Below are 27,908 nucleotides of genomic sequence, written 5' to 3'. Positions count from 1 at the left end.
GTCTGGGGTTTGCAAGTCTTTTTTATGGGCTCATCCCTTATCGCAACAACGCTTTGAGGTGGTTATTGTTATCCCTGTCAGAGGATGCCATACTGAAGGCTCAGAGGTAGAAAACAATTTACCAAAGGTCACATCACAGGTGGCAGAGGGGACCTGGCACCCAGATGTTCTGACTCATTGTCAATTCCCTGTCAACCTTCCTGAGAAAACAGCCAGTATCCACCACATCCAGATCCTTTTTAGATGTCCATGGCCACAGTTCAGTCACTGGGAGTGGAGCCTCCATCTATTCTGGGTTCTTGGCCGTGATACGAATAGTCGAAGTTCCAGGAATCGTGGCCGCTCAGTCATTGTTATTTTTTTTGTTGTTGTTGTTATGGCTGTTATCATAGGAAAAAGGAAGTGACATTTCCCAAATGTCAAGTGCTTTATATAGTTCATCTCATCCAGTTCTCACAGCAATTCTGTAATAGAAAAAGGTGTCTTCATACCCATTTTGCAGGTGGGGAAACTGAGGCTCAGAGAGGGGAGTAATCCCAGCGTCCCTGAGTTGAGAGCCCAGGTTCTCTTAGTTGTTCCACAACTGTCCTTTCACTGTTGATGTTGCCCTCAGGAGTCAATAGACGTCCCCGCAATAGGTGATGGTTTCTGGAGGCCACTGCAGGTGGCTGGGAGTGCAGTGGACGGTGCCTTATCTGGGGGAAGTTCTCCTGGGAGGGATAGGCAGGAGCTGGCCCAGTGGGGTCTGGGGGTGCCCTGGGCCTGGCGCCCCAGAGGTCAGGTGGAGGGAAGGAGGCTGGTGAGGTCCTCCTGCTAAAAATAGTTGGTTAATTACCAACTATTTTTAGGCATGATGTTTTAAATATCAGAGTCGTGGATCAGACACACTTGTTCACATCCTGGAAGGTCCCCGGAGACCTTTCTGCTCCAGGCCTCTGGTTTTATAAATGAAGACACAGGCTGAGAGCGAGGCAGTGACTTGCCTGAGGTCACCCAGCCAGGCCGGGACCCCACTGACCCCGCCTCTCGTGGATTCTGATTTTAGGTGAATTTTGGCTGTAGACCAGAACCCTATTTCTCGGCCACTTGGGCGTATCCTTCTTATTCAGAAACTTCTGCACAAAATGCCCAGATTCACACATTCACTCGTGTGTTGGGTAGGCTTTAGAGTGAAGGGATAAGCTGTGTCTCAGCCAGGGAGGGTGGCGACCAGCCGTGGGGTTGCAGGGCTCCCGTGCCTGCCTGGAGCTGGCCGACTGGGCTGACTGCTCTCATGGGTTTCAGGCTGCACTGTGTGATGTTGGTTTTAGGTCAGGGACACAGTCCTGGCCTGCTGACTCTGTATGACCCCAAGTCTCTTCACTTTCTGTATCTCAGTTACCCCATCATCACGGAAATGGTGGTTCTTGCCTGCTGGCCTCCAAGGCTTTAGGGAGGACTTTCAGGTGTTCCTGAAAGTGTCGGAGACCTCAGACCCTGCAGGTCCGAGGCTTGTGCACTGGAAGCTGCTCAGAGATAGAACCTTTGTCCCTCCAGGCCCTGTGCTGGAGGGAGGATTGGACAGAGCCAGTGGAGCTCTCAGACCAGCTTCAGCCTGAGAGTGAGCTGGCACCTGTCACTATCTCTGGGCCAGCTGCATCCTTTCTCTGGCCATTCATTCTCCCATCTGCACAATGCTGGGCCCTGGGGAATGTGCCAGCCCTGATGCCCTCTTCGTTCTGTTTCTTGGTGCAGAGCAGCATCTCAGGACCTCCCGACATAGGCAGAGCTGGGAGAAACTGTCTTTGCTGACACCCTGGGCAGAGCCCCCTCCTCTGTCAGCAGGTGGCCTGGACACCCCCAGGGTTGGGCCATTACCCCAGACCATTGATCCAGGTTCTGGCCCTTGGCTTCCAGAATGCTGAGGAGGTTGGTGGCAGGGCAATTAGGGCCAAGCCCCTCCTCGTAAGTTTCCATGCCTTCGGCAGGTCCGCTCAGGCTCCCACCACTTTGTGCTTCCTGCAATCTAAAATCCAGGCAAGTTCGTGTTCCTTGAGGGGGTCCCCAGTACAGGACAGTCTCAGGAGACAGACTTCATAGGCCCTGACTCCTCCTGGCTCCTGTCACCCAGTCTGGTGCCTGGGTCCTTGGGCTCTGCAGAACTCCCCTGGGTCCAGTGTTGTCTAGCCCCCAGGAGGACCATGGAAGTAATAAGCTGCTCATTAGACTGGAATGGTGGTCAGTCCTAGGGGAGGGCCCATTGCAACTCGAAGCTCAGAAGCTCAGAAGGTAGGGACCCTAGAGCCCTGCAGAAACCACCCCCCCCCAACTGATTCAGCCCCTACTCCTGGGACACTGCCTGGCCTTGAGCAAAGCCCCTCATCTTACCAAAGGGGAGACTGAGACCCGGAGAGGGGAGGTCTGTGGCCCACAGTGAACGGGGGTAGAACTCAGGCCTGGTGCTGGCCCTGCCATGTGAATTGCCTCATCTCTGGGCAGAGCAGAAGCTGCTGTTTCTTTGCTCCGAGACTCCTCACATTCAGCTCTCCAGGGATTTCCCCTTGAGGGAGGTCTGGGCATCTAGATTTGCCAAAGTTGTAAATCTCTTAAGCCATAAGCTGCTCCTTGGCGTCTCCCAAACGCCCCGATATGAAATACAGATGTTCCTCCCTTTTAATATCTGAGTCTACTTCTAAATTTCCCATCATGTTTGCACCTAAGGATGCAATTACCATTTCCTCCCATTGTCCTCGCTGCCCGTCCCTCTGCTCTCAGCTGACGCAGGCGCTCAGCCCTGCTGGGTGAACAGGAGACTGTGAGACTATGAAGATCAGACTGCTTCTGAAAGCTTCGGGGCGGCTCGGGGCCAGCGATGCTTATCAGTCTACCCAGGGCCCCTCTGAGCTTATTTTCTTCCCTTCAGAAGATGCCTGTGTATGCCACGAGGAGTATTTCCATCAGTTCTTCTGCCTGAGCCAGCACCAGCTGCACGCCACCCTCGGCCATTTGTCCCCCCGTCCTCCCAGCTGGCTCCTTCCAGGCCTGCTGGGCCACGTCTGGTGGGCCAGCCTCCAGGCCCCTTCCGACGGACCCCCACCTCAGCGGTTTTTGGCTGGGCCCTGCAGTGCTAACCCAGGGCCGTGTGGACCACGGACCATCCCCGTTTGACCACAGTTAGTAAAAACCACAAGAAGGGGTTCCTCTCATGGAGTCATGGAGCTGGGGCGTCTAAGGTGGAACCAGGGTGTATGTTTTAGGTTTATGGACTTATGACAGGTCTTAGATTTAAAGCATGAAACCGAGGCCAGGTTTTTCTTCTCTTCCACCGTAAGGAAAAACAAACGTCATGGTTACTTGGCTCTTCCTACCTCTGGGCTACCTCTTGGCACTCTCTTTGGGGTGGGGATGTAGGGGGCAGGCCAGGCCATGGCCCGTGCTGGGTGGGCAGCTATAGGGGGAGCCAGCTCCCTGGCCTCACATAACATCCCTACCCCCGGTGTTAACCTCTGAGCTTCTTTCCAGGTCTATAAAAGCTCAGTCATGTCTGACTCTTTACAGCCCCATGGACTGTAGCCTGCCAGGCTCCTCTGTCTATGGAATTTTCCAGGCAAGAATACTAGAGCAGGTTGGCATTTCCTACTCCAGGGGATCTTCCTGACCCAGGGATCAAACCTACATCTCTCACGTGTCCTGCATGGGCAGGTGGATTCTTTACCACTACCGCCACCTGGGAAGCCCTTCCATTCTATAAAATATAGTAATTGCCATTTCCCCCAGTGGCTGGAGGTTTGAAAGGCTGTCCTCTATAAGTGCAGTCTGTGGCGGGGAGCTCCTTTCTTACTACCCATCCCGCAGCTCTGTTGAGCAACAGTGCTTTGTGTCCTGAGGGATTTACTTTGGGGTAAAAGGAGTACTGTCTTCATGGTGAGCTTTGCATACATTACGATGGTTTTGAGATTTAGGGGCAAGGGGCTCGCCTCCTAGTGCCGACCTCACATGTGACAAGGCCACTGCTGCCATGACTCTGCGTTGTTCTGGTCCCCAGTAGCATACAGTCCCGGAAACCTCTTCCTTTCAGTTTGATGGGTTTCTTTTGGCAAAGCTGCTTTTCACCTTGTGCCTTTGCGGGCGCACCCATTCTGAAGGTGGAGCCACAGGGGTGACGTGGGCTAGGGGAATACAGGCCACTGAGACTGGCAGCTAGATCCCCCTCCAGCGCCGTCACGCATAAGCTGAGTGTCCTGGGCAAGTCAGTTCTTGGAACCTTGGTTTTCTTTCAGGATTTAGGAAACAATGATTATACTCGGCCTGATACAGAGTTTGTGCCCAGGTGGCGGTAGCTGTTGTTTTTGGACTCAAGAAGGCATTCGGGGCCATTCCTCCTATTTAACTGACTTGTAGACTGAGGACAGGGCTGGGGATGTCCAGCCCCCACTATCAGTAACTGACAGAGTGTGAATGCAGGGCGTGGATTCCGAACCCAGGGCCCTTTCTGCTGTGGCATGCATCTATCACCAACCTCTGGTTGTCCACAAAGGGCCCGATGAAGCCAGAGTGGAGGCCGTTGCCCAGAGCAGAGTGAGTCCCAGGCTCTGGCCCCGGGGTGGGCACAGAGCTCAGAAACTTGGGCTCCCGACAAAGCCAGAGTCCTGGGCCTCAGCCTGGAACCCAAGGGGAGCCCCAGCCATCCTTGAGGTTTGCCCGGTAGCCCGAGTCAGGCAGACACGTGCTAACAGCCCTTTCTTCTTGCTCTCCAGTGTCCGCCAGGACTTCGACGTCCCCACCAGCCACCTGATTGGAGCACACGGATACTGCACGCAGGTCAGTGGGGAGGGTGGTGGGGTGTGGGACAGCCTAGCACGTCTTTCCTTTCCTCTTCCTTTCTGTCTTTGCTCCTGCTAGCTCTCCCCGAGCAGCTTTCAGGTTCTGCTGGGCTTCCTCATCACAGAGACCTAGAAAGGGAATTCAGGTTAGCTTCTGGTTCTGGGCTTTGCTGTGCCCAATATGTGTGCCTGGAGCTGCAGAAGGTGCCAAAGAGACAGACCCAAGCACTGCCCAGCCAAGAACCCTGGTATGGACGAGGGGCCCAGGTCCAGCTGTGGCGACGACGGCCCTGGCCCCCTGCATTTGTACAGGATATTGTCTTTAGGACCACCCTCCCCTCTGCATCTTCACAGAGGGGCCCTCCAGGGGCCTTGTGGAGAGCAGGGCTCCCTTAGCACAACTGCTTGTCTTCAATCCTCCCGGTCTCCCGATGATGCAAGGAAAAGGATCTGTTTAAGATCCTATCATGGCAAGCACTTCCCTGGAAGTCCAGCGGTTGAGAATCCACGCTTCCATTGCAAGAGTCACAGGTTCTAATCCCTGGTTGAGGAACTAAGATTCCACGTGCAGCAAGGTGCGGCCAAAAAATAAATAAAAATAAATTTAAGATCCTGTCATCAGGCGTCAGGACTGGGAGCCAAATGCTACACCTGACTTCTGCCTGAGCTTTTCTCTGCAAGGCAAGGCCTCCCTGAGTGGCCGCCTGGCCATGGTTAAATCTGACCCTCAGTTCTCCTCTGGGGGCAGCGTGTGTAGCACAGACTGGGCTAGGTGGAGCTTCTCTGCCTGCTGGGCCCACAAAGGACCCAGCGGTCCTAGGGGTCCTGGCTCACACATGCCAGTCCTGAAAACATACCTAGGCACTACGCAAGGGCTAGTTCAGGGCCTGTGGTTTGTCTCAGGCACCCAAGGAGATGTGAGGTTGGCTGTTGCCCAGCCCCCAGAGAAAAGGTTTCAGGCTGAGCGACCACCAGGAGTGGTCTAGCCCACTCTGGGTGCCTGTCCTCCCTGTGGGAGCTTCCCCACGCAGGCAGAGAGCAATGTGACCCAGGGGAGGTCACTTAAGCAGCATACAGAGGATATAGAACAGAGCCTGGGCTGAATTCTGAGCCGTGTTGGCAGTTTCACTTGTGGCATGGGCTGGGACAATTTTCTTTCCCTCGCTGAACCTTGGTCTCCTCATTTGTAGAGTGAAACACTGGGACTAGATCAGTCTTCTTCTTCTTCTTCTTTTAAGTATTTATTTGGCTGCATCAGATCTCATTTGTGGCACACAGGCTCTTTAGTTAAGGTGCATAAGCTTAGGTGCCCTGTGGCATGTGGGATCTTAGTTCCCCAACCAGGGGTTGAACCTAAGCCTCCGACATTGGAAGGTGGATTCTTAGCCACTGGACCACCAGGGAAATCCCTAGGTTAGTGCTTTTTGAACTTGGATGTGCACATGAATCCTGCAAAATCTTGTTGAAGAGTCAGCTCAGATTCGGCGGGCCTGGCCTGGGGTCCGAGGTTTTGAATTTGTCACAGGCTTCCAGGAAAGGCGACGCTGCTGGCCCACGGATGACACTGAGCTGTGAGGAGCCAGGTGATCACTAGGCTTTGCCACTGTGTGATTTTTGAGACTAGGATCAGGGAGCAGCCTGTCACTGCTTCTCATTTTGAAAAGGCTTCCTGCTCTGAGGAAGGTTTTGGGATACCCCTCACATGGGGGTCAGGACCTGTTCTTCCCCTTGAAAACCATTTGGGAACACTTGAATGTGTCTGGAGAAGGCTGTGCCTTTCTTCGGCAGCCACTGCCCCCAAGGTGCAGTATCTCAGAGCAGACATTTCCTCCAAATTCCTTCTCGCTTCCTCTGCAAGAACACAATGAGGCCCCCTCGGCATCTCCCTTCAATAATGGCCCCTCTGCGGCCATCAGAGGGGCCTCTTTTACTACCTCTGGGCCAGGGAAACGTGTTGACGGAGAGATTTATTAAGCTGCGCATCGCTCTCACAATTCAGGGGAAAACACTTCTGTGAACTCTGCCCTCCAGAGTTGATGATGGGCAAGGGCTCTTGCAGCTGTTCCCACGCACCACTGGGGAGATTCCTGCGGGCTGGCCTCAGACATGCAGCAGCCCTGGCAGGAGGTAGGTCAGACAGAAGGTCCTGCCCCAGCACTGAGGCTGGGCTCATGCAACCTTCCTTAGTGGTGCAGCAGATACTTAAATGTTCCCTTCATCTTGTGTCGCTGGATGGCCAGATGGTCCCCTGAGGGTAACGAGTGAGGGGAAGAGGGAAGGGACGCCAGAAAGGGAGCTGGAAAGTGAGGGCGGGAGTCTGGCTCTGTCGCTAAGCGGCTGTGTGGCCTGGGCAAATCCTCTCCCAGTGCTGAGCCTGATTCCCCATTCCTAACAGGAGGCTGGAGCCCTGGATGCTCTGCTCAGGGAAGGCCCTTGCAGCCACCCTGGCACAGGAGGCGCTGGCTGAGGGAGATGGTCAGGGAGTCACTGCTCCACGACTCTGGTGGTTCTGGGGTTGGCAGGTGCGCTGGGTTGTCAGGTGTGCAGCAGCTGAGTCCCAAGGCCATGCTGCTGACAGGGCCAGAGACAGAGCAGGAGCCCAGGCCGGGGCCCGCCTGCCCCCACCTCCCCGCCTCTACTGGCCTCTCCTCGCCCTCCTCCCTGGAAGACCCTGCCCTCACTGATGAAATCCTACTACAGCCTGAATCTGAGTTTCTGGTGTCTCCCCATTGTCAGCTTCCTGACGTTGAGAACATGCTCTGGTTACGTAAGATGTTATCTGTGGGGGAAGCTGGGCGAAGGGTACACAGGAACCCTCTGTGCTATTTTTACAACTTCTTTTGACTCTCTAAAATTATTTCAAAATTAAAAAGCTTATTAAGAAAAGAAAGTCCAACACTTTAGGACCCACCCAAATGTCGCTTCTCCACAAAGCGTCTCTGACTCAGTCATGTGGTCCCGCGTCCGTGTGGCCATGAGTGCTCTGTGCACACATTTTTTACAGCTCTGGTCACTTCCTACATTGTTCTTCAGGCATGCAGGCCCATACCTGATCCTCCCTACTCTAGACCCGGACGCTGGAGGTCAGGAGCCACTCTTTCCCTCCATCAGGAACACTGCCCCCTGCCCCTCAACGGGGTCCTGGGTGCAGCTGATGCTCAGTGACTGTGGAGTACAGACGGATGAGTTCCCAGAGTCGCTTTGATGAGCAGAGCTGGCAACTTCCCAGAGGGCTCGGGGGAGTGCTGGGTGCGGCCCCTCTGATGTCAGGCTCTCGCTCTCCTTGCTTTCTTCCTTCCTTCTCTTCCCTTTTTCTCTTGTTCCCCGCTGCACCTTGACAAACCTTTCCCCTTTCTCTCACCAACAGGAACTTGTCAATCTGCTCCTGACCGGGAAGGCTGTGTCCAATGTTTTCAACGACGTGGTGGAGCTGGATTCTGGGGACGGGGACGTCACGCTCCTCAAAGGCATCTCCACACGCAGCGACATAGGCTTCCTGTCCCTCTTTGAGCACTACAATGTGTGCCAGGTACCCTCAGAGAGCTCGGGGCCCGGAGACCCAGGAGCCCAGCTCCTGGGACCCTCAGGAAGGAGGGAGAAGGAGAGCTCAACTCCAGGTCCTGGGACCGGGGTCCAGTCTCAATCACAGAGGCTCCAGGAAAAGTGCAGCTTCCCTGCCATCCAAGGTTCACACCCACAGCCAGCAGACACCCGGAAAGGGACTTCAGGGGATTTGTAGCGTGACTGTGTGTCAGAACGGCCGCAGTTGTCATGTGTGTCTGTGTGGGCCAGGGGGTCTTCTCCAGTGATCCGGACCTAAGGTCTTGGGCCCCATGTTAGATTCCTAGAGCTGTCTCAACAAAGCGTCACAAGCCGGGTGGCTTAAAACCTCAGAATGTGGTGTTTCATGGCTCTGGAGGACAAGTTCTCCTAATACAAGTCCAGAATCAAGGTGTTGACAGGGCCATGCTCCTCCTGAAATCCACAAGGAGAATCCTTCCTCGTCCCTTATAGTGTTTGATGTTTTCCAGCGATCCCTGGTGATCCTTGGCTTGTAGAGGTGTCACTACAGTCTCTGCCTCAGTGTCACACGGCCATCTCCTCCCTCAGCTTCTCCTTCTAAGGAGACAGTCATGTGGATTGCAGGCCCACTGTACTCCACTAACCTCATCCTAGCTAAGTAACCTATAGCAGTCCTGTTTCCCAATAAAGCCACATGCTGAGGTACAGGGGGCTAGAACTTCAGCAGATCTTTTTTTGAGGGGACACAGTTCAATCGCAACAGGTCTCAGTCTGTTTGCAAGCGTTTTGGTCCCTCTACCTCCCCTCTCACTATAGCTGGAGTCTTAGAAAGGATGTGACCCCCAGGTGAAGCTGGGCAGAGGGTAGGGTGACAGTTATCTCTGGCAGCATGGGCAGAGGACCGCTGGGCCCTGTGTTCTTGTCCCTGCCTGCTGCCAAGCCTTCTCTGAGTCTCGGTCTTCCTGTTTTCAGGGAAGAATTGTTCTGTGGTCGATTTCGTGAAAGAGTTGCCCTGAGGGAATAGCAGGAGGTCTTTCTTCAATGACCAGACCCGCAGAGGTTCTTGGAGGGTCAGGATGAGGCCTCATAGATCTTATATCCCCAGAACCAGGGATGCAGAGACTGAGCCAAAGGGATGCTCAGAGCATGCCAGGTGGATGGGTATGTGGGGTAGCTCAATTTCATCATGGCCTTCCTGCATGACCACATGTTCAAGTGTGCTGTCTCCATTGAACACCACTGTTTGGGTGGTCCCATCCCCAGATCCCCTCTCAGGGTGACCCCCCCACCTGCACAGACAGGAAGCAACCCCGTGGGTTCCAAAGACTTGGGGAGTAAAGAATGAGTGACTCACTCTCAGATGTGCTGATGTCAGGAAAGCACCCAGGAGTGCAGCCACGTGGTCCATGAGACGCACCAGGTACCCTGAGCCTTGGACCCTGTGTGGGCTCTGCAGGCATTCAGCCGAAATTCCACGGGCTGAGAGGTAATCTTGACCAGGCTCACAGAATCCCAAGGCTTACTAGGAGCCCTGATCTCACTTTTGTGTGGAGGGTGTTGGTCAAAATGTAAACTATTTTCCTTTGGTCTGTTGGGGGTAATTGACAGGGACAGCAGTTGGGCGTCATCCTTTCCTTGGAGTAAAATGCTGATTGCAGAAAGTCAGATCCTACAATGATCCGAATCCTCAAATCTACATGGCACCCCCACCCCAGCCCCCACTGTTTGTTTGATTGGAGATGGGTGCTCTCTCTCTCTGAAACAAGGGGTGGTTTGCTCCTCTGCCTCGGGACAGCGGCCTTGCTAAAGAAGGAACCCTGGGCCTCTCTCCTTCTCCCCAGAGCTCTCTGAGGACCAGGCGTCTGAAGGAGAAGGTGGAGGCCTGGCAGTTGACCAGAGTGCTTTCATCTCCTGTAACTCCACCCTCCATCTTTTGGTTCTGAGTTCCCCAGAGAACTCATGATTAGCCACATCAAACAGAAGGAATCCAAGGAGGTTTAGCATGCAGGCCCAGACCTGGAACCAGAGCCAGGGCCCCCACTCAGCCTGGCCTGGTCTTTTCCAACAGGCAGCCCAGATGTTGTTATGGGGAAGATCTGGTATTTGGAGCAACCTAGAAATGATGTCCACAGCAGAGCTGTTCTGATAAGGCTGAAGCCTTTCTTTCATGTAGCTGGCAGAGCCAGGCATGCCTTCACTCACAGCCCATCCCCAGGCTTCTCGGGGCAGCCTCTGGCTGGGAGCCAGAGTTCTGGGCCCTCACGAGTCTGTGGGGGGTGATAGGTCCTGTCAGGTGACCCACACTCCTCCCGTGCCCTGGGAGAAGCAGAGGCAACTCTGGGCCAAAAAATGTGCCCCTGCCATAAGTAACGAGCCCGTACCCTTCCCACTCCAGTCTGGCTGTGTCCTATGGAACCTAATTTGTTCTCCATGACAACTGGACTGGCCTGGCCCATCTGACTTCCCCTTACTCCCTCCATCCCCAGGCTCAATGTGAAGGGTAGGCTGCACTGGGAAGACCAGCTCCTCCTGGCTCCCAGTGGCCGTGGCGATGGGGGACTGACAGGCCAGGGAGGAAAGTACGGCACAGGGAATTTCACTTAAGGGCTTCCCCACGACCTGTAAGTCACGTTCATTGCTTGCCTTCATGGAGGGACCCGGGCAAAGACTGAGCTTGGCAGGGAGAGATCTGCCACCCTCCTCCCCTTTGTCCAGCGCCACAAACAGCACCATTTGCCCAGTTACTTGAGCCAAGAGTGCATCCAGTCCATCAAGAAGTCACGGGGCTCCCACCCTAAGTTGTTTCTCAAGTCCTCTTTCACCCCATCTGAGCCACCAGCCTTGCTGGTCTGAACACCTGTGTCAGCCCAGCTGGGCTCTGGCTCCTGTCCCCACCTCCTTCCAATCAGGCTCCTTCTCTGAAGCCAGTGTGATCTTTAGAAGAGTAGATTGATCACATTATTCCATTGCTTAATAACCTTCCATGGATTCCCAGTCCTCTGAAACTGTTATGGGCTGAATCGTGTCTTCTCCCCGATCCTCAACACAGCATTGATTTGTTGAAGTCCTGGCTGGCAGTACCTTGGAATGTGACTATGCTTGGAGATAGGGCCATCAAAGAGGTAGCAAAGGGGAAAGAAGTCCGATGGTTGGGCCCAAATCCAGCTGACCAGTGTCCTTATAAGAAGAGGTTGGGACACAGGCACACGCTGAGGGCAGACCACTTGAAGACATGGGGAGAAGCTGTCCATCTTCATGCCAAGGAGAGGGGCCTCAGAAGAGACCACCCCATTGACATCTTGACCTGGGACCGCCAGCCTTCAGAATTGTGAGAAAATTAATTTCTGTTGTTTGAGCTGCTCAGTCTGTGGAACTTTGTTACGCAACTCTAGCAAACTAATACAGAGACTGTGTAGTCCAGACCTTGATCGATAAGGCCCTACATCCTGTCCCTGCTTTTCCCACCCTTCTGTTTTGACGTCACTGTCACTTCTAAGAGGAAGCCTTCCCTAACCTCATCACTCTTATCTCAGTAGAGGTCTCCTCTTGTGGTCCCCTGCCCACCTTGTCATTCTCCATCACAAGAATCTTAATTCTTTGCTTCACAGGCCTCCTCTTGCTTTTACATATCCCATTTCATTGCTTTTGAGATGCAGACTTGCCCCACGCTTGAACACTTCTGAGATTTTGATGTATAGTGGCGGTTGATGATGCGTCCGGCTTTAACCGCCAGCCTGCGTTCTTTCTTAGTGACACACAACTAACGGTGACTCTGACGGCGTCTTAGATTCAGTGACACGTGGTGTGAATGTGTCTGTGTGGTTATTTGTTTACTGTCTCCACCTCATTCATGGGTAGCCCCGCAAGGGAAGGCTGTTCTGAGATCCTTCACCACTGATGCCTGGGACTGAAGTATAAGTCCCGTTGAAAGAATGCGATCCTTGGAGATGGCGGACTGTCACTTTGCCTGAAGTCAAATGTTGGTCCTTTTGAATTAGGGCTTTAAAGCTGGCAGTCCGTGAATGGGTTGGAGGCATTCACACACCTCTGTCCTGCAAAAGATGCAAGAATCCATTTAAAACTACAAGTTGACCCTTGAGCCACTCAGGGGTTAATCTGCGTATAATTCGTCATAGGGCCTCCATATCCGCCATTCTTCTGCATCCAGAGTCAACCGGCCATGTAACACTGTAGTAGTTACTATTGAAAAATACCCATGTATGAGTGGACCCACATGGTTCAAGCCCACGTTGTTCAAGGGTCAACTGTAATCCCTGAAGATTGTGCTGCACGTTGACCCACTGGGGCCGTGCCGGGGGTCGGGAAATGTGCCCCCACCCTCCTTCCTTGCCCCAGGCCTTTGGTCAGCTACCCTAGAATCCACAGGAAGCGAATTTCATCTTTGGAAAAAAGTCACCCAATTGGAAGGGGCTCCTGAATGAGAAAACTCATTTATAAATTCCCCGGGCAGCTTTTTTTGCCCTTAATCTTTTGACCATTGCTTAGATGGCAAGCTGCCCTTTTGTCCCTCTGCTGGAAAATTCAAGGTGGCTGATTCTGCAGACGCCGGTTCCTGGCAGGCTGCACGGCACTTTTTCCTGCAGTGAGCGAGCACTGGCTTCCCAGTCTGCAGGGCTCCCTGTTCGAGGTGATGCCCTCACCAGAAAAGCCTCTTTTAACTGGAACGGAAGCCAGGTTTGCAGTGGACTTTAGGCACGTCCAGCCACGTCCCTTAAGACAACGAATTCCCCGCCCCCCTCACCAAGGAGGGAGCTCTGTAGTCACACTTTACTGTTCCCAGGGGGCTGGGGTGAGGGCCAAATAGGGGGCAGGGTGCTTGGATAATGAGAAAGTGAAGACTTCGTGCAGTTCACCCTGCTACCCTCTGTCGAAGGTTCACAAGCAGGCATTTCCCCAGAGCACAGCCTCTCTGGCTGAGACATGCCAGCTCCAGGTGGGCTTTGGGAGGCCCAGTCTTCTGGGACGGGCCCCGGAGAAAGTATGCCCATCTCCCCACTGGAAAAATAATTCCCATTCTTTCCTTAATCCACAGGCTGCGGCTGTAAATACCTGAGCGTGCAAACATCTCCCCGGGGCTGGTGGGGATTAGGCCGAATCAAGCCTGGCCCACTGCACGTACAGAATTGAAGCAGCCAGGGCCCAGGGTTGGGAATCACAGGTGACAGGGAGAGAGCATGTCCAAGTCTGGCCACCAAGGGGCGGGCCAGCCACGCATCTGAGTGGGGTGGGGGCCGGGCCCCGCCTCTCCCCTTTGCAGATCCAACAACAGGAGGGCCCTGACGTTGGTCCCGGGCATCTGCCTTGCCCGCAGCATTCCTCTACCATGAAGGTCCTCTGCTGGGGACTTTCCAAAGGACTTCCTCCTTGGGAACTTCCACCATCATTCTCCCCTTCCCTTCTTTTCCCTGATGCCTGCCACTCCCTCAAGGTCTCTGGACATTTGTCCTGGCATCACCCACTGATGCTCACCCAGAGGCCCTCCTTCCCTTCTCCCCCTGGCTCCAGCCCCACCTCTCTTCAAGCTGAATTCTTAGCTCACGTTCCGTTTCAATCACCAGGACCTTCGGTCATCAAACGTTTGCTTGTGTCGACTGATACTCCCTGCACTGCTGCTAAGGGTGTATAGTCCGTGCAAGAGGCAGGCAGACACGCTGTCATAGGGCAGAGGGATGCGCTGTGGCAGAGGAGGGTGGGTACTTGGTACCTAGTTCCCACCCTCACCCCGGGAGCCAGAAGCAGGACGTGATGCGTGCTCTCTGACTGGGTTGTCCGGATGATGCAGGACCTGAAGGAGAAGGGAGGTGTACTCGTGGACAGGATGCAGGCATGAGGCTTGCCCTGCTGGATTAGTTTGAGGACTGGTGAGAGGCCCTGTGTGGCTGCGGCTGGGCAGGGGAGGGTATAGGAAGAACCGGTTAGGAGGTTGCTGATGGGGGCAGAGGGGCTGGACATGTGGGGGCCTTCGGTGGCAGGATGGGCAGCACCACATGCCAGCTTGCTACCAGAGATGAGGTGAGGGTGACACCTGCCTTTCAGGCTGGGGTATCTCCTTATGACTGTCTGTGGGGCAAAGGCCCTGGGAGGGATGGGCTCAGTGGGCAGGGACAGCCCTGTGTCAGTGAGCAGCATACACATGCCGGGATCCCCCACAGGGCCTTGCTGAGGTCAGCCCAGGCCTGGGCTTGGACAGAAGATGCGCCAACCTGCTTCCCTGGGTGGCACATTGCATCGGGTATCCCCATCTGCTCCCTCTCCCTTGTCCAGGTGGGCTGCTTCCTGAAGACCCCGAGGTTCCCCATCTGGGTGGTGTGCAGCGAGAGCCACTTCAGCGTCCTCTTCAGCCAGCAGCTTGAGCTGCTGCGAGATTGGAGGGCTGAGCGGCTCTTCGACCTGTACTACTATGACGGCCTGGCCAACCAGCAGGAGCAGATCCGGCTGACCGTCGGTGCGCCACCTCCCCACCCATCCTGTGCGACCGGGGAGCCTCCAGACTGGTCGGGGACGCCGGCCTTAGCACGCCCACTCAGGGCAGGCAGAGAACAATGCAGACTCGACTGCTGGGACTGGGGGGTCAGAGGGCGAGTAAGAGCAGTGCCTCCTGCAGGAGGGGGCCAGCACTGGGCCTTGAGAAATGGTGGGCTTAAAGGGTGGGAGGTGAGGGGGAGACTACATAGGAAAGAGCATCATGCCAGCAAGTTTGGGTTTTTATTCTCCAGGCAAAGGGGAGCTATGGAAGGTTTTGGAGCAAGGGGAGTGATGGGATGAGATATGTTTTTGGAAAAAACTATTCTGGTAGCTGAAGTGGAGCAGGAGGGTGGGGTAGAGACTGGAGATGGGAAGCCAGTGAGTAGGTTCTGTGGTATCTGGGTCAGAGCTGACGGGCAGGAACCAGGGAGGGTCCAAATGAGAGAAGAGCGGTAGCTGCCCGAGGACTCAGGTCCGAGGAGTCCGGTCCGAGGAGTAGGGTTGTTGATGCTGACCTCAGGTGAGCCCGGGCCTGGCTGATGACCGTGTGCCTCTCTCTCTCCCTCCCTCCCCAGACACCACCCAGACCGTCCCTGAGGACAGAGACAACGGCCTCGTCCCTCCCCTTGAGCTCTGCATCAGAACCAAGTGAGTCAGGCGCATTTCTGACTTCGGAGCCTTGCCTGAGTGGTGGTGGAGGGGTGGGGGGTGGGGTGCAGCAGTGGTGGGGGGTGGCCTATAGGAAGGAGAATGGGTTCTGGATTGTCCCCCCCTAGGAGGGGTGTGTGTGCTGGGGAATGGAGGACCCCTACAGACCGGAAAGACTCAATGCTTGGTGCTGGTTCATATGTGACATTTTGTGGTCACTGGAGCCCAGGGAGAAGCGTGTGATTTGTGAGATGACATGTCTTCAGACAGCTTGTTAAATGCCCTGCGTCAGGTGGTGGGGGTGGTGAGTTGGTGCCTCTTGAGACCCCTCCTCATTCAAGGCAGCAGCTGCCAAATTTGGTGAGTACTGTTAGGCCCGAAGGAAGAGGAACAGGTGGGGTTACCTGGTGGTGTCAGGGGTGGGGCGGCGGGGCGCTTGACTAGGATCGGAAGCGAGGAAGACCTGGCCTGGCCAGGGCGTGCTCAGACACGGCCTGCTGGAGCAGCAACGCCTTTGCGCTGGCGAGGGGCGGCCCTGGGCCTTCTGCTGGTGCAGGTGGGGCCCTCTGAACACCCAGTGGAGGCACCCTGGAGCCGCCAAGGCAGTGGGTGTCCTCCAGTCCTCTCACCCCACCCTCGGTCTTAGGGAGCCTGGGGATCAGGCCAGGGGGCTCCCTTGGCTCAGGAGTTCTCTGGCCAGGCCCAGAGCTGGGGTGGCTCTGCGGCAGGGAGGCAGGGGGAATTGCCAGCGCTCAGGCTGACCCTTTGCAGAGCCTCTGGGCTGTGACTCAGAGGCCTCAGGGTGCCATGGGAGGGGCAGGCCGGGAGGGAGGAGACCCGGATCCCAGCAGGGGAGCTGGAGAACTTGCCAGCGTGGGTCCCAGAGTTTGGATCCCGACCTTGCCGCTTTCTGTCAGTGAGCCATTGGACTTCTGTCTGTGCCTCACTTTGTTGTCTGTAAAGTGGGGTTGCTGGCCAGGCCTGGCTCACACGGCTGTCATGAAGAGTACCCAGGACATCACCAAGCGCCTTGCACAGCCCTGGTTATTATTGTCTCAGCCGCTCACGACTCCCAGTGACCTTGGGCGGAACCTCTGTTTTCCTGTTTGTGAAGTGGTGGCGGTTGGGGTGGAGGACATGGGCCATGTCTGGGGTCCCGTGTCTCTGACCGCCTGAGATCCAGGGGGCTCACCTAGGGCTGCTGCCCAGCCACCCAAAAGCCAGTGAGCCCTTAATGGAGCTGAGGAGAGAAAGTAGGCTCCACAGACACAGGAAGGGACATAGAGGAGGTGTGGGGACATCTGCCTTGTCCCCCACTCATGCGTCCATCTGCTCATCTGTCCACCTGCCTGCCCGCCGGGCTGGGGTGGAGCATTCCTGTGGGGTCATGCGCCGGCGTTTCTTTCGTCGGGAGGATTAAAGGCACACGCAGCCCGCTTTCCTTTCATGTACAAAGGGCCACTCATTCGGGGTGATGAGAGATGGGCAGCAGCGGGGGAAGGAGGTGACACAGACCTTGGCGCCTCCTGCAGGACTGGGTGGGGGGCCACCGGTTATCCTTCCTGCAGGAGAGTCTGCCCAGCGGGGCTCCGGACTGCGCCCTGGACACAGGCTCTGCCCACCTCCAAACCCCTGGGCCCTTTCTCTGAAGGCCTCTTCAGGAGAGTCTGTCTCTGCAGCCCCCCTGGTGGCCCACTTCCCGAGCCTCTCCGCTGACCCTCTCTGGAGTAACTCTTCCTTTCCTGAGAATGCTTCTGCTGTAGAACTCAGCTTACCAGGTGCCTCCCAGGGGTCCAGGGATTGGGCTTTGTAGGCTCAGCCCTGATTGACAAGTGCTTGAGAATGACTTGGGGCTCTGGTCAGTCCAGAGATATCCAAGTGTGAACGTGGGCCTGAGTCTACTCTCCCTCTTCTGTTAGCTGTCTCCTCCCAGGACCTACCCCTGCTCTGGGGTGGGGCCACGAGCCCTGGAATGAACCAGTGAAATGACGGCATGTGAAATGATCTGGAGAGGCTGCCCTGAGCCCTTGGCCTGGGGCAGGCGGTCCAGGCTGAGTCCCTGCCCCGCCCTCGTCCGTCCCTGCTCACTCTCACGGGAGCAGCCTGGGCCAGACTGAGTCCTGGCATCTCGTCCAGCAGAGCTCCTTAGTGCTTGTCACAGATAGAAAATCATCATATGTGGGCACCACACAGGGTTTGGGACAGCTGGCCTGGGGCTCCTGGTTGGCCCAGACTCCACACAGCTCCCTGATGGCTGAGGGCATCAGTGGTCCAGCATGTCTGTGTTTGTTCCCTCACAGAGAAGGTTTGCTCTAGAGCGTGGTCCCCAGGCTTCAGTGGGCCTCCCCTGGAGGGGTGTGGTTAAACACAAATCCCGCACCCCCCCACCCCTACCCCCGAGTTTCTGATTCAGTCTGCCTGGGATGTGGTCTGAGAATCTGCATTTCTCGAGTTCCCAGAGGCTGTAGGTGCCGCTGTTCTAGGGCAGCCCTTTGAGAACTGATGCTCTGGTGGCTGGTGGGAGTGGTGTCCACCTCCCCCTCACCCTCCCTGGCTGCCTGGTGAAGGTCAGACGTCAAGGGAGATGCTGAGCCTCCAGCATCTAGCCTGCTATGACACACTGGCCCTGAGGTACTTCCTTCCTGGCTCCACTGGCTGCCCCCCGCCCCCCCCCAGGTCTGAGTGCTGCACCCCTGTATGGACTTTGCTGAGACCAGTTCAACATCTCCCATCACTTGCTCTACCGTAACGGGTCCTTCTGGGTAGTTAACATGGCACGACTTTTCCCAGCATCATTCCCGGAAAGCTGAGTGGGTGAGTGAGTAGAGGGAATGCGGGATTTTTCCCCCTGTGTACCCATCAGATAACATACCACTGTAATGGGAAACAGCAGGCCCAGCCTCCTGGAATCCTGTTCCAAGGGGTTGGATTACAAAGGCTTTGCATCTTGTTTTCATCCCAGATTCTCAAACAGCTCAAAGGGAGAAACTTGGGAAAGTGGCCTTCAAGGTCAGCGAGACCCGCTAGAGCTGGGGCCCGGCCTCTTGGGGGATAGATCCTGCTGCCTTGACAGAAAGCAGGTATGGCCCGAGCTCAGGTCCTTTCCAAGGCCAGTTAGAGTCCAAGCACCTGCTGAAAGACAGTGAGCTCTCATGGCAGCATAGACCAACTTGAGGGCAGGTGGGATTTCTCCATCATCACTCCAACCTCATGAAACTTCTGGAGTTGACTCTATGCAAGAAACATCTGGATGAGACTTGTGTCTTGCTCTCAGAGTTCACAAATGGACAGAAGTCAAGTTCAGAATCAACTCTGTTGTAATCCAGGAAGAGACGCACTGCCTACCCTCAGACTCAGGTCTTGTTGCCCCGTAAGAGCCTCTGACACTCACACTAACCCGCACGAGGCACGCCACATGCCTAGCCATCTGGCAGCTTGCTTGGATCCACAGAAAGGCCCTTGGACAACATCTGACATGGCCCTTCCTTCTACGGACAGGGTTCTCTAGGGTTGGGGTCTGGCCCCAGGCCACACCCCGAGTCAAGAGTGGTGCAGGGCCTGGATCTTAGGCCCATGCTGTCCCAGCCCAGTGGAAGGTCACTGAACGGGCAGGGTGACTTCCCGCCACCTGGCTTTGTTGCCATGGTGACACTGCACAAGACTAGACTGCCAGACTTTGGAGAAGAGCATCCTAATTGGAATCCACCCCAGGTCCCGGACCATCTCCACTCTCTAGTGTAACGCATACCTCGGCCTCAGAGAATCTCCTGTTACCTTTGCTTGTGTCTGTCCCCTACCCTTCTCCCTCCTCTGTTCTCTAACCATCTCAGCCAAAAAAAAAAAAAAAAAGCCTGATTTATGGTCATTTCCAAACAAGGCGCACACAGTAACTTCTCTCAAGCTTCCAGCCTCAGTAGAATGGGGAAGAGAAAATGAAACGGTTGTCAACAGGCCAGAGAAAAGAGGAAAGAACTCATAACTGGGGCCTGGGGCTGGGTCACAGATGTTTCTGTTTGGAGGATCAGACGAAAAATGGAAAATGTAATTTCAGCTGGGACGGTGCCTTTGAGGGGCTGTAGCTGAGCACTCACCTCCCTCTGCTGCTCCCCGCTACGGCCTGAGGAATCTCTGCAAACACCCTTCTTGCCTCGGTGCGGTCTTCACAGTGCCTCTCACCTGCTGAGGGAGGGTTCCCTGGGTGCTCCTGCCACCCAGCCCCGCTCTTCTGAGTCCCCTCTCTGCAGCCCACAGGCACAACTGCCCATGGTGTTCCTTGTTCATGGGATATGTGACACCATGATGCACAGCATTGAACGGGAGTCTGGAGGCCCCAACTGAGTCCTGGCTCTGCCACTGCCACGTGGCATGACTTCCAGGTCTGGCTCCGTCTGGACCTCCATTTCCCATCCATCGATTGGGTATAATGGTGCCTTCCCTGAGCTGTTGTGAGGTTGAGAGAAAGCATTCCCTTTCCTTTGGAGACCTTGGGGGACTCACATGTGAGGTTGGCCGAGGATGGGTGGGAGGAGGCAGAAGGGAAGGGAGGGGGGAGGTGGGCCTTGGGCAGGTCTCAGTGCCCACTGGGGTCAAAGGGGAGGGGGAGTGCAGTGTGAAGACTCAGGTTTTCCTGCTGGTGCCCGGGCCTGAGCAGGGGTAGCAGGGGTAGTTGGTGTGCAGGGGGCGTGGTCACTCAGCAGCACCCCTGGGAGCCAGCCCTGAGCCAGCGGTCATGGAGGGGATGGAGGCAAGTGAGACCAGAGCTGCGCGTTAGGGGCTCACAGTCTAGTAGGAGAGGGAGATGCCACGACAGTATGGTGGGGGGAGCCTGACAGCAGTTCTGAGGAAGGATACTTCTGGAAGAAGGGGTCCTAGACCTGGCCCTGAAGGATGCGGAGTGTACAGGGAAGATGGTCATTGCAGGTGGAGGTGTTGCGTGAACAGGGACCCCATCTGGGGCCCGACAGTGGGCTCTTGTCTAACACTTGGAAATGAATTGTCCGAGGAGACACACGTGCTGACAGCACAAGAGACTTTATTGGGAAGGGGCGCCCGGGCGGAGAGCAGTAGGGTAAGGGAACCCAGGAGAACTTCTCTGCCACGAGGCTCACAGTCTCGGGTCTTATGGGGGTGGGATTAGTTTCTGGGTTGTCTCTGGTAGGGTAAGGGAACCCAGGAGGACTGCTCTGCCACGAGGCTCGCAGTCTCGGGTCTTATGGGGGTGGGAATCGTTTCTGGGCTGTCTCTGGTAGGGTGAGGGAACCCAGGGGAACTTCTCTGCCACGAGGCTTGCAGTCTCGGGTCTTATGGGGGTGGGATTAGTTTCTGGGCTGTCTCTGGTAGGGTGAGGGAACCCAGGGGAACTTCTCTGCCACGAGGCTTGCAGTCTCGGGTCTTATGGGGTGGGATTAGTTTCTGGGCTGTCTCTGGTAGGGCGAGGGAACCCAGGAGAACTGCTCTGCCACGAGGCTTGCAGTCTCGGGTCTTATGGGGGTGGGATTAGTTTCTGGGTTGTCTCTGGTAGGGTAAGGGAACCCAGGAGAACTGCTCCGCCACGAGGCTCACAGTCTCGGGTCTTATGGGGTGGGATTAGTTTCTGGGCTGTCTCTAGCAGGGTGAGGGAACCCAGGAGGACTGCTCTGCCACGAGACTCTCAGTCTCGGGTCTTGTGGGGGTGGGATTAGTTTCTGGGCTGTCTCTGGCCAGTCATTCTGACCCAGGGTTCTTGCTGCTGAAGCAAACATTGCTCAGCCAAGATGGATGCCAGCGAAAAGGATTCTGGGAGGCAGTCGGACATGTGGCGTCTCCTTTTGACCTTTTCCCGAACTCTTCAGTTTGATGGTGGCTTGTTCCGTGTTCCTTACCAGGACCTCCTGTCGTAAAGTAACTCACGCGATTGGTTCCTATGGTTCCTGGCCAGGATGGGTGGTTTCAGTCTGTGTGATTCCCCTAACAGAGGGCACAGCTCTGGCCAGGCTCTCAGGTGAGAGGCAGCCCATGGAGCTCATCGGGTAGCTGCTCTGGCTGCCAGCGGCTGGCACCTAGGATGGCATGCTGGTACACTGGATACTTGTCTGGAAATCCAAAGTGAGTGAGAGGAATTCTGGGGTATATCTCTACAGGTCAGTTCTGGTGGCTTTAAAAGCAGGCCTGCTCTCTTCTCGCTGGTACAGCAAGTCACCTTTTTTTCCTCTGAAATACACTAGTTCTGTCAGTGTTCAGAATCTGTGGAGGCAGGTTACTACTCAGTGATGGCTGCTGGAGAGGAAGGGGATTCAGTCGTGATCATGAGATGGGCCTGCCCATGACGCTGAGTGGACCTGAGCTTGGGACCACCGCATCTTCACTGAGCTCAACCCCTGAGCCAATGGTCCTTGACTGGGGGCAATTTTGTTCCGCAGGAGATATTTGGCAACATCTGGGGACATTTTGGGTTGTCCTTGGTTGCGGGGAGGGTGTCAGATGTCCTATAGTACACAAGACAGCCATCACAACAGAACTATCCAGCCCCAAATACCCACTGTGCCCACGCTGAGGAGCCCTGCTCTAAACTCACACCTTCAGCCTCCTTCTTCATAGTTGAGTGAGCTTTGATGCTGCCTGCCCACACAGACGGAGAAGGCAATGGCACCCCACTCCAGTACTCTTGCCCGGGAAATCCCATGGACGGAGGAGCCTGGTAGGCTGCAGTCCATGGGGTCGCGAAGAGTCAGACATGACTGATCGACTTCACTTTCACTTTTCACTTTCATGCACTGGAGAAGGAAATGGCAACCCACTCCAGTGTTCTTGCCTGGAGAATCCCAGGGACGGGAGCCTGGTGGGCTGCCGTCTATGGGGTCTCACAGAGTCGGACACGACTGAAGCAACTTAGCAGCAGCAGCCCATTCAGAAGCCACTCCATTTCACCCTTCCCTTTCTCTATCAGCCCCTGATTGCATGTTTAGAGTTCTTATTCATCCTTGTAATTGGCCTGTAGACTTTCAGAACCATCCCCCCTGGGGAACCATTCATCCCCTTCATAAACACAGCATTCCAGTGTTTCAGCTCTTTGAATTTTAAAACATTTCTGCTTTCCTGTTGTAGTTGTAAACTGCTTTCTTTCTGTGTTTCTACTACTCTCCCTGCCTCAGCACCTGTTGGCCAGGGTGCGGTAGGTTGGTTACCTCTATGGAAAGCCTGAAAGCCAACATCAACCCCACAGCCAGACCTTAGGACTCAGTGCCTGGTTGGTGTGACATGGGCGACTAGCAGCAGATGAGAGTGACTCACCCCTGCACTGAAGCCAAACTCTTTAGTCAAATTGGGAGCTCAGAGGAGAAGCTTCCGTCTGCCTGTTGGTATGGGGAGGGTGAAGCTGTGAGGGATGGAGAAGGATGAGGGAAGGGCGTTGGGGACCAGGCTGAGGGTGGATCTTATAGGGATACAGGAAGTCTGCTCTATTTCTGACTCTTCCCTCATTCTCTCCATGACTGGAGGCAAAAATCCAGACTGGCCTTGGCAGTAGTTGCTCGTTTGCAAATCTGGGTCCCTGGTGCCTGGAGACAGGCCGTGGGCAGGAATGTCACTCTTTTCTCTGCCTTTCATCTGGGCATCTGGATTCAGGATGTGCTCCTAGTGTCTAAGATTTTGATAGGAACTTGACAGAAGCTGATGCTTCTCTACATTCCCTGGAAGCCACCTGCTTCCCTGTTGGCTCAGTTGGCAATGAACCTGCCTGCAATGCAGGAGATCCGGGTTTGATCCCTGAGTCAGTAAGATTCCCTGGAGTAGGGAATGGAAACCCACTCCAATATTCTTGCCTGGGAAATTCCATGGACAGAGGAGCCTGGTGGACTACAGTCCATGGGGTGGCAAAGAGACACAACTGAGTAACTAACACACACACTCCTTTACAAATCTTAACAGAACAGTACAAGGTTTTTAATGATATGTTTCAAAACTGCAAAGATGATGAACAGAGAAAGCGAATTGAAAACCTCAAGTCACATGGTGGAATCGGGGTGGCAAAGAGGCAGACATGACTGAGTGACTAACACACAAACACACACGCTCCTCTACAAATCTTAACAGAACAGTACAAGGTTTTTATTGATGTGTTTCAAAACTGCAAAGATGATGAACAGAGAAAGTGAATTGAAAACATCAAAGTCGAGTGGTGGAATCAGCGAGGCTCTGCCTTGTGTGGCTGAAGGTTGCTCAAGTGCTGTTAACCCAGTAGGTCCACATGTTCCCTTCGAACCTGTGGTCATCACAACCCTTCTCAGCTCATCTTACCTCTAGAGCCTGCTCGGTTGTGGAAGTCAGAGCTCTATCCATCTTCCCCACCAGCTGGACCTCTATTAGCTACCCTGAGATGTCATCAGGGTCCTGCGCCAGTAGGGCAGGCAGTGGGCACTCAGGCAGTGGGCACTCTTCACCAAGGAGCAGCCTGACTCCTTCCGGGGCTGCTAAGTTGTCTCCAGACACCGTCCCAGTATCTCTCCTTTAAGCAGTGATGGATGCTCTGATGCTGATGGTTCCATCAAATTAGCTCAACCCCAAAGCGTCTAATAGGTTCCTCTAGATCTGTCTCAGTGCCAACAACACAGCACCTCAGGACACCGTCTACAGCACTCGGGTACCAAAGAATCACTTAATCCACATTCCAGTGGAACAGGTGATGCTGACCTTGTTGATGCACAAGGCATGACTGATGATGAAGCAGAGGTTGGGTCCGTGGAGGAGCATGAGAGGTTATCCTGCATTTCTTATCACAGGTGAGGCTTGGAATGGATCTTGTTAAGGTAGTTCTTCCAACAATTACCCTTGGGAGAAACTCTCTTCTAGAAATGTATGCAAACTTTTTGCACATCCAGACCTGCCTCTGAGTATCTGAGACTGGAAGGATTCCAGGGACCAAATGGTTTGGGTGATGAAATGGTACCTCTCAGCCTTTTATGCAGGAAGAAAAGAACCAATTTGCCAGAAAACCATACAACCCCATTTTGGGTACAATCGTGCAGCATCTCAGGACGCTACCAAATGACATTGAAGGGAATGCAGAGCTAGTTTTGGAGGGTTTCTTAAAATAGTTTAACATTCGTGGCTGAGCCTTTTATGCCGAGTATTTTAACAAGAAGATGCATTCCAGTGTTCATATTTGGACCAGATTAAAATTTCCTGAACTGTCACTTGACGAGCGTGACACAGGGCGGGGCTGTGCCTGGTGTCTAAGACTATGACAGCCATTACATTCTTACATTCCCTGGAGAGTTACAGAAGCCCTGCACAGGGTGGAGGCCTTGGCGGAGCTAGGAGAATGCCATATTAATTGTTCCAAAATGAGCTAGATGCAAATATTGCCACCCACACCACACCTTTATATGGGAGCAAGAAGCACAAAATTACACTAAGATTTTTGTTTTCCTCTCCAAATGACAAGAAATCTTTTTGCTCATTTGAAGGGAAATGGAATGATGTAAAGTGTGAAAAATACTCCATGGGGGTCGTACAGTCTTTACAGAGACCAAGAAGTTTCTGGTCATCAGGAGGAAAGTAGGTTGGAAGAACAGAATGAGTATGAATCTCCCTGCCTCTGCAAGGCTGTCCCTCTCAACTGGAAACTCAGAGACATAGATGGGGTCCCGAAAGGCAGGCACAGGCATGAAGAAAGGCAAAGAGCAGAAGCCTGAGGAAGGAAGGAGAGAAATTCAGTGGGGTTCTAGGTTATTCATGAAGATGGAAAGTGCTGGCTTTATGCTGAACCGTGACTGAAAATTCATGGTACTTCTAAGCACTCGGTTGGAAAATGCAACAGTCTTATTTTGAGAGAACCTGTTCACTCCCTTCTTGCTGCAGGTGCAATCTCAGGGATACAGACAGACCTCAGACATGTTGTGGGTTCATTCCAGACCCATGCAGTAAAGCGAGTCATATGAGTTGTTGGTTTCCCAGTGCATATGAAGGTTAGGTTTACACTATCCTGTAGTCTGTCATGTGTGCAATAGCATTATGTTTAAAAAACAATGTGCATATCTTAATTAGGAAATACTTTATTGCCACAAATGCTAAACATCATGATCTTCAATGAATTGTAATCTTTTGTAATAATGTCAGAGATCACTGATCATGGATGACCATAACAAAGATAGTAATAATGAAACAGCTTGAACTGCAGAGTAAGCCAATGCTGTTGGAAAAATGGTGCTGATAACTTGTTCGATGCAGGGTCGCCATAAACCTTCAATTTGTAAACAAACAAACCCCCTCCCCATAGTATCTGCAAAGTGCAATAAAGAAAAGCTCAATAAAATGAGGTCTGCCTGTATTGGGCTTTCCAATGCAGATGTACAAGTAAAGTAAGAAAAGTGCCCATTCTTCCCTCTCTGTGACAATTTCAGTATTGACTTGTAAAACTTTAGGTTTTGAAAATGTCTACTCCCCAAACCCCACACCCTGGGAAACATTTCAAAACTCCAGCCTCAGACTCCATGTTCTAGCACTGCTATTGAGGTATGCAACATCTGTTTCCTGGTTTGTATAATGTTAGGATGTACGTTTGTGTATAATGCACCCAGTGCCAGATTTTTCCGAAATATCCCACCTGCTATAAATGTGATTCCTCTCAGTCCTTTATAGAAAACTAATTCCATGTATTAATATTAAAATTAAGTGCTGGTCTCTCCTATAATAACTTTAATTTGGGGACTGAACTATTATTAAATTATATCTAACTCTGCTGAAGTGTTAGTTGCTCAGTTGTGTCCGACTCATCGCAATCGCATGGACTGTAGCCCACCAGGTTCCTCTGTCCATGGGATTCTCCAGGCAAGAATACTGGAGTGGGTTGCCATTTCCTTCTCCAGGGGATCTTCCCAATCCAGGGATCAAACCCGAGTCTCATGCATTGTGGGCAGATTCTTTACATTTGATCCACCAGGGAAGCCCCATCTAACTCGGGACTCCTATAATTATATTCACTGCTTCTTAAGGCTTCCTAAAGTAATTTTTTGAAAAAGCAAACCTGTGTTTTACTGAACTGCTCACAGCGCTTTATTAACTTCTCATGGTTTTTAGAGCAAAGGCCAGAATCCGTGCGAGGCCTCCTAGGTCCTGTGTGGTGCCAGCTCTGCGGGCTCCCTATGCCCCCTGCCTACCTTTCTGGCCTCCAGCGACTGGACCCCCTTCTGTGCCTTGAAACCTCTAGGATTTCTCCATATCTGGGTCTTCCTATGTGCCTTTAAAGTGCCACCATCTAGCCCCCCTGAAGAGTGGCTGGATTCAGATGTGTGTAGATCACTCGGCTTATCGAGGGATTTTGGGTGCGTTTGTCTTATAGGGGCCCGGTGTGTAGGTTTGTCTGTGGGTGTGGAATGGTGGTGTGGACATGATGAAACTTGAAATCCTCGAAGCCCTGGAGATGGGAGATCAGGTGAGTGAGGACAAGAGATGGTTCCCCTGTGGCCCAGAAGCCCTAACTCTCTGTCCCTCTGTTCTTAGGTGGAAGGGGGCATCAGTGAACTGGAACGGCTCGGAACCCATCCTGTGACCCTCTGGGGATGAGCCTCATGGCTCCAGTGCTCATTACTGGGGGTGATGGCGGAGCTCCCAGGCCTCAGGGACAAGTCTGGGCCAGCACCTGAACCAGCACTGCTGCAGAAGCATCCGAAACCTCCCTGCCTCTTCTGTGAAGGGCCTGCCAGGGAGTGATTCGGACCCAGCGCGCTGCTGTGCGGCCCCTCCCAGCAGAGTTGTGACTGCCAGGGGAGGCTGGTGGGGCCCCTGCTGCCTTTTCTCTGCATCCCGCCCTTGCTCCCAGCCTCTGATGTGGGCAGCCGAGGGATCCTGGGCACTCGTTATTTCTGAGAGTTGGCTTCTATAAACCAGGAGTCAGATCTGTGCTGAGGGCCAGTCTCATTTGTTCTGTTGCTACAAAGGAAGCATGAGGTTTGCGAGGTTCATAGCTGGGGGGGATGGTGACGGGTGGAGGGGGCCAGAGCCCTGGAGACCTGTGGGCTCGGTCATCACCTAACAAGAGTCTCTATGCGAGCCATACCCTGTGGCCCAGAGGTGTCCCTGGCTGGGCTTATGGTCTGGCCTGCCTTCTTTTGATCAGCCCCATGTCTGAGGCACCAAGCTCCATAAGCTGTGCTGACCAGGAGTAACTCAGGCCCCCTGGCATCCCATCTCAGGGCTGACCTCGATGCCTGTGAGGTCCCATGAGGACGGGCATGTGCACCTGGAGGGTAGGCTACACCTGGCAAACAGGTATGGGGAAGAGAACCTTCTAGGGAGGGCCTTTTGGCAACGAAGGACAGTAAGATGATGATGAGAAGAGGGACTAGGTGTGGTCCCCTGTGTGACTGCAGTGGGGCATGTGTGGAGAAAACCGGCTGAAATGTGGGTGGGCAGAGCTCATGGAGACCCTCACACTCCAGACTGAGGGTAGAGTAGGTGGGAAGGGTAGAGCAC

The 27,908-nt window shown here is 54.1% G+C and overlaps 1 protein-coding gene and 1 pseudogene across 4 annotated transcripts in view; both read left to right on the top strand.

Moving 5' to 3' along the window:
* MINDY4 (MINDY lysine 48 deubiquitinase 4) overlaps positions 1-27,336 on the top strand; it is a 118,517-nt gene extending 91,181 nt beyond the window's left edge. For all 4 annotated transcript variants that reach the window (XM_061414216.1, XM_061414215.1, XM_061414214.1 and 1 more), the window contains 5 exons: positions 4,737-4,800; positions 8,170-8,331; positions 14,610-14,790; positions 15,386-15,458; positions 26,937-27,336. In XM_061414216.1, coding sequence (XP_061270200.1) covers positions 4,737-4,800; positions 8,170-8,331; positions 14,610-14,790; positions 15,386-15,458; positions 26,937-26,985 — 529 coding nt within the window. In that variant the 3' untranslated portion in view covers positions 26,986-27,336. The remainder of the gene's footprint in view (positions 1-4,736; positions 4,801-8,169; positions 8,332-14,609; positions 14,791-15,385; positions 15,459-26,936) is intronic.
* On the top strand, positions 20,188-26,930 carry LOC133246727 (oxysterol-binding protein-related protein 9-like; annotated as a pseudogene).
* Positions 27,337-27,908: the final 572 nt, after the last annotated feature.

The sequence above is a fragment of the Bos javanicus genome, chromosome 4 (assembly GCF_032452875.1).
Source record: "Bos javanicus breed banteng chromosome 4, ARS-OSU_banteng_1.0, whole genome shotgun sequence".
In the NCBI taxonomy this organism is placed as follows: Eukaryota; Metazoa; Chordata; class Mammalia; order Artiodactyla; family Bovidae; genus Bos; species Bos javanicus.
Note: the sequence above shows the minus strand (reverse complement) of the source record. Positions and strands in the feature narration are given on the sequence as shown.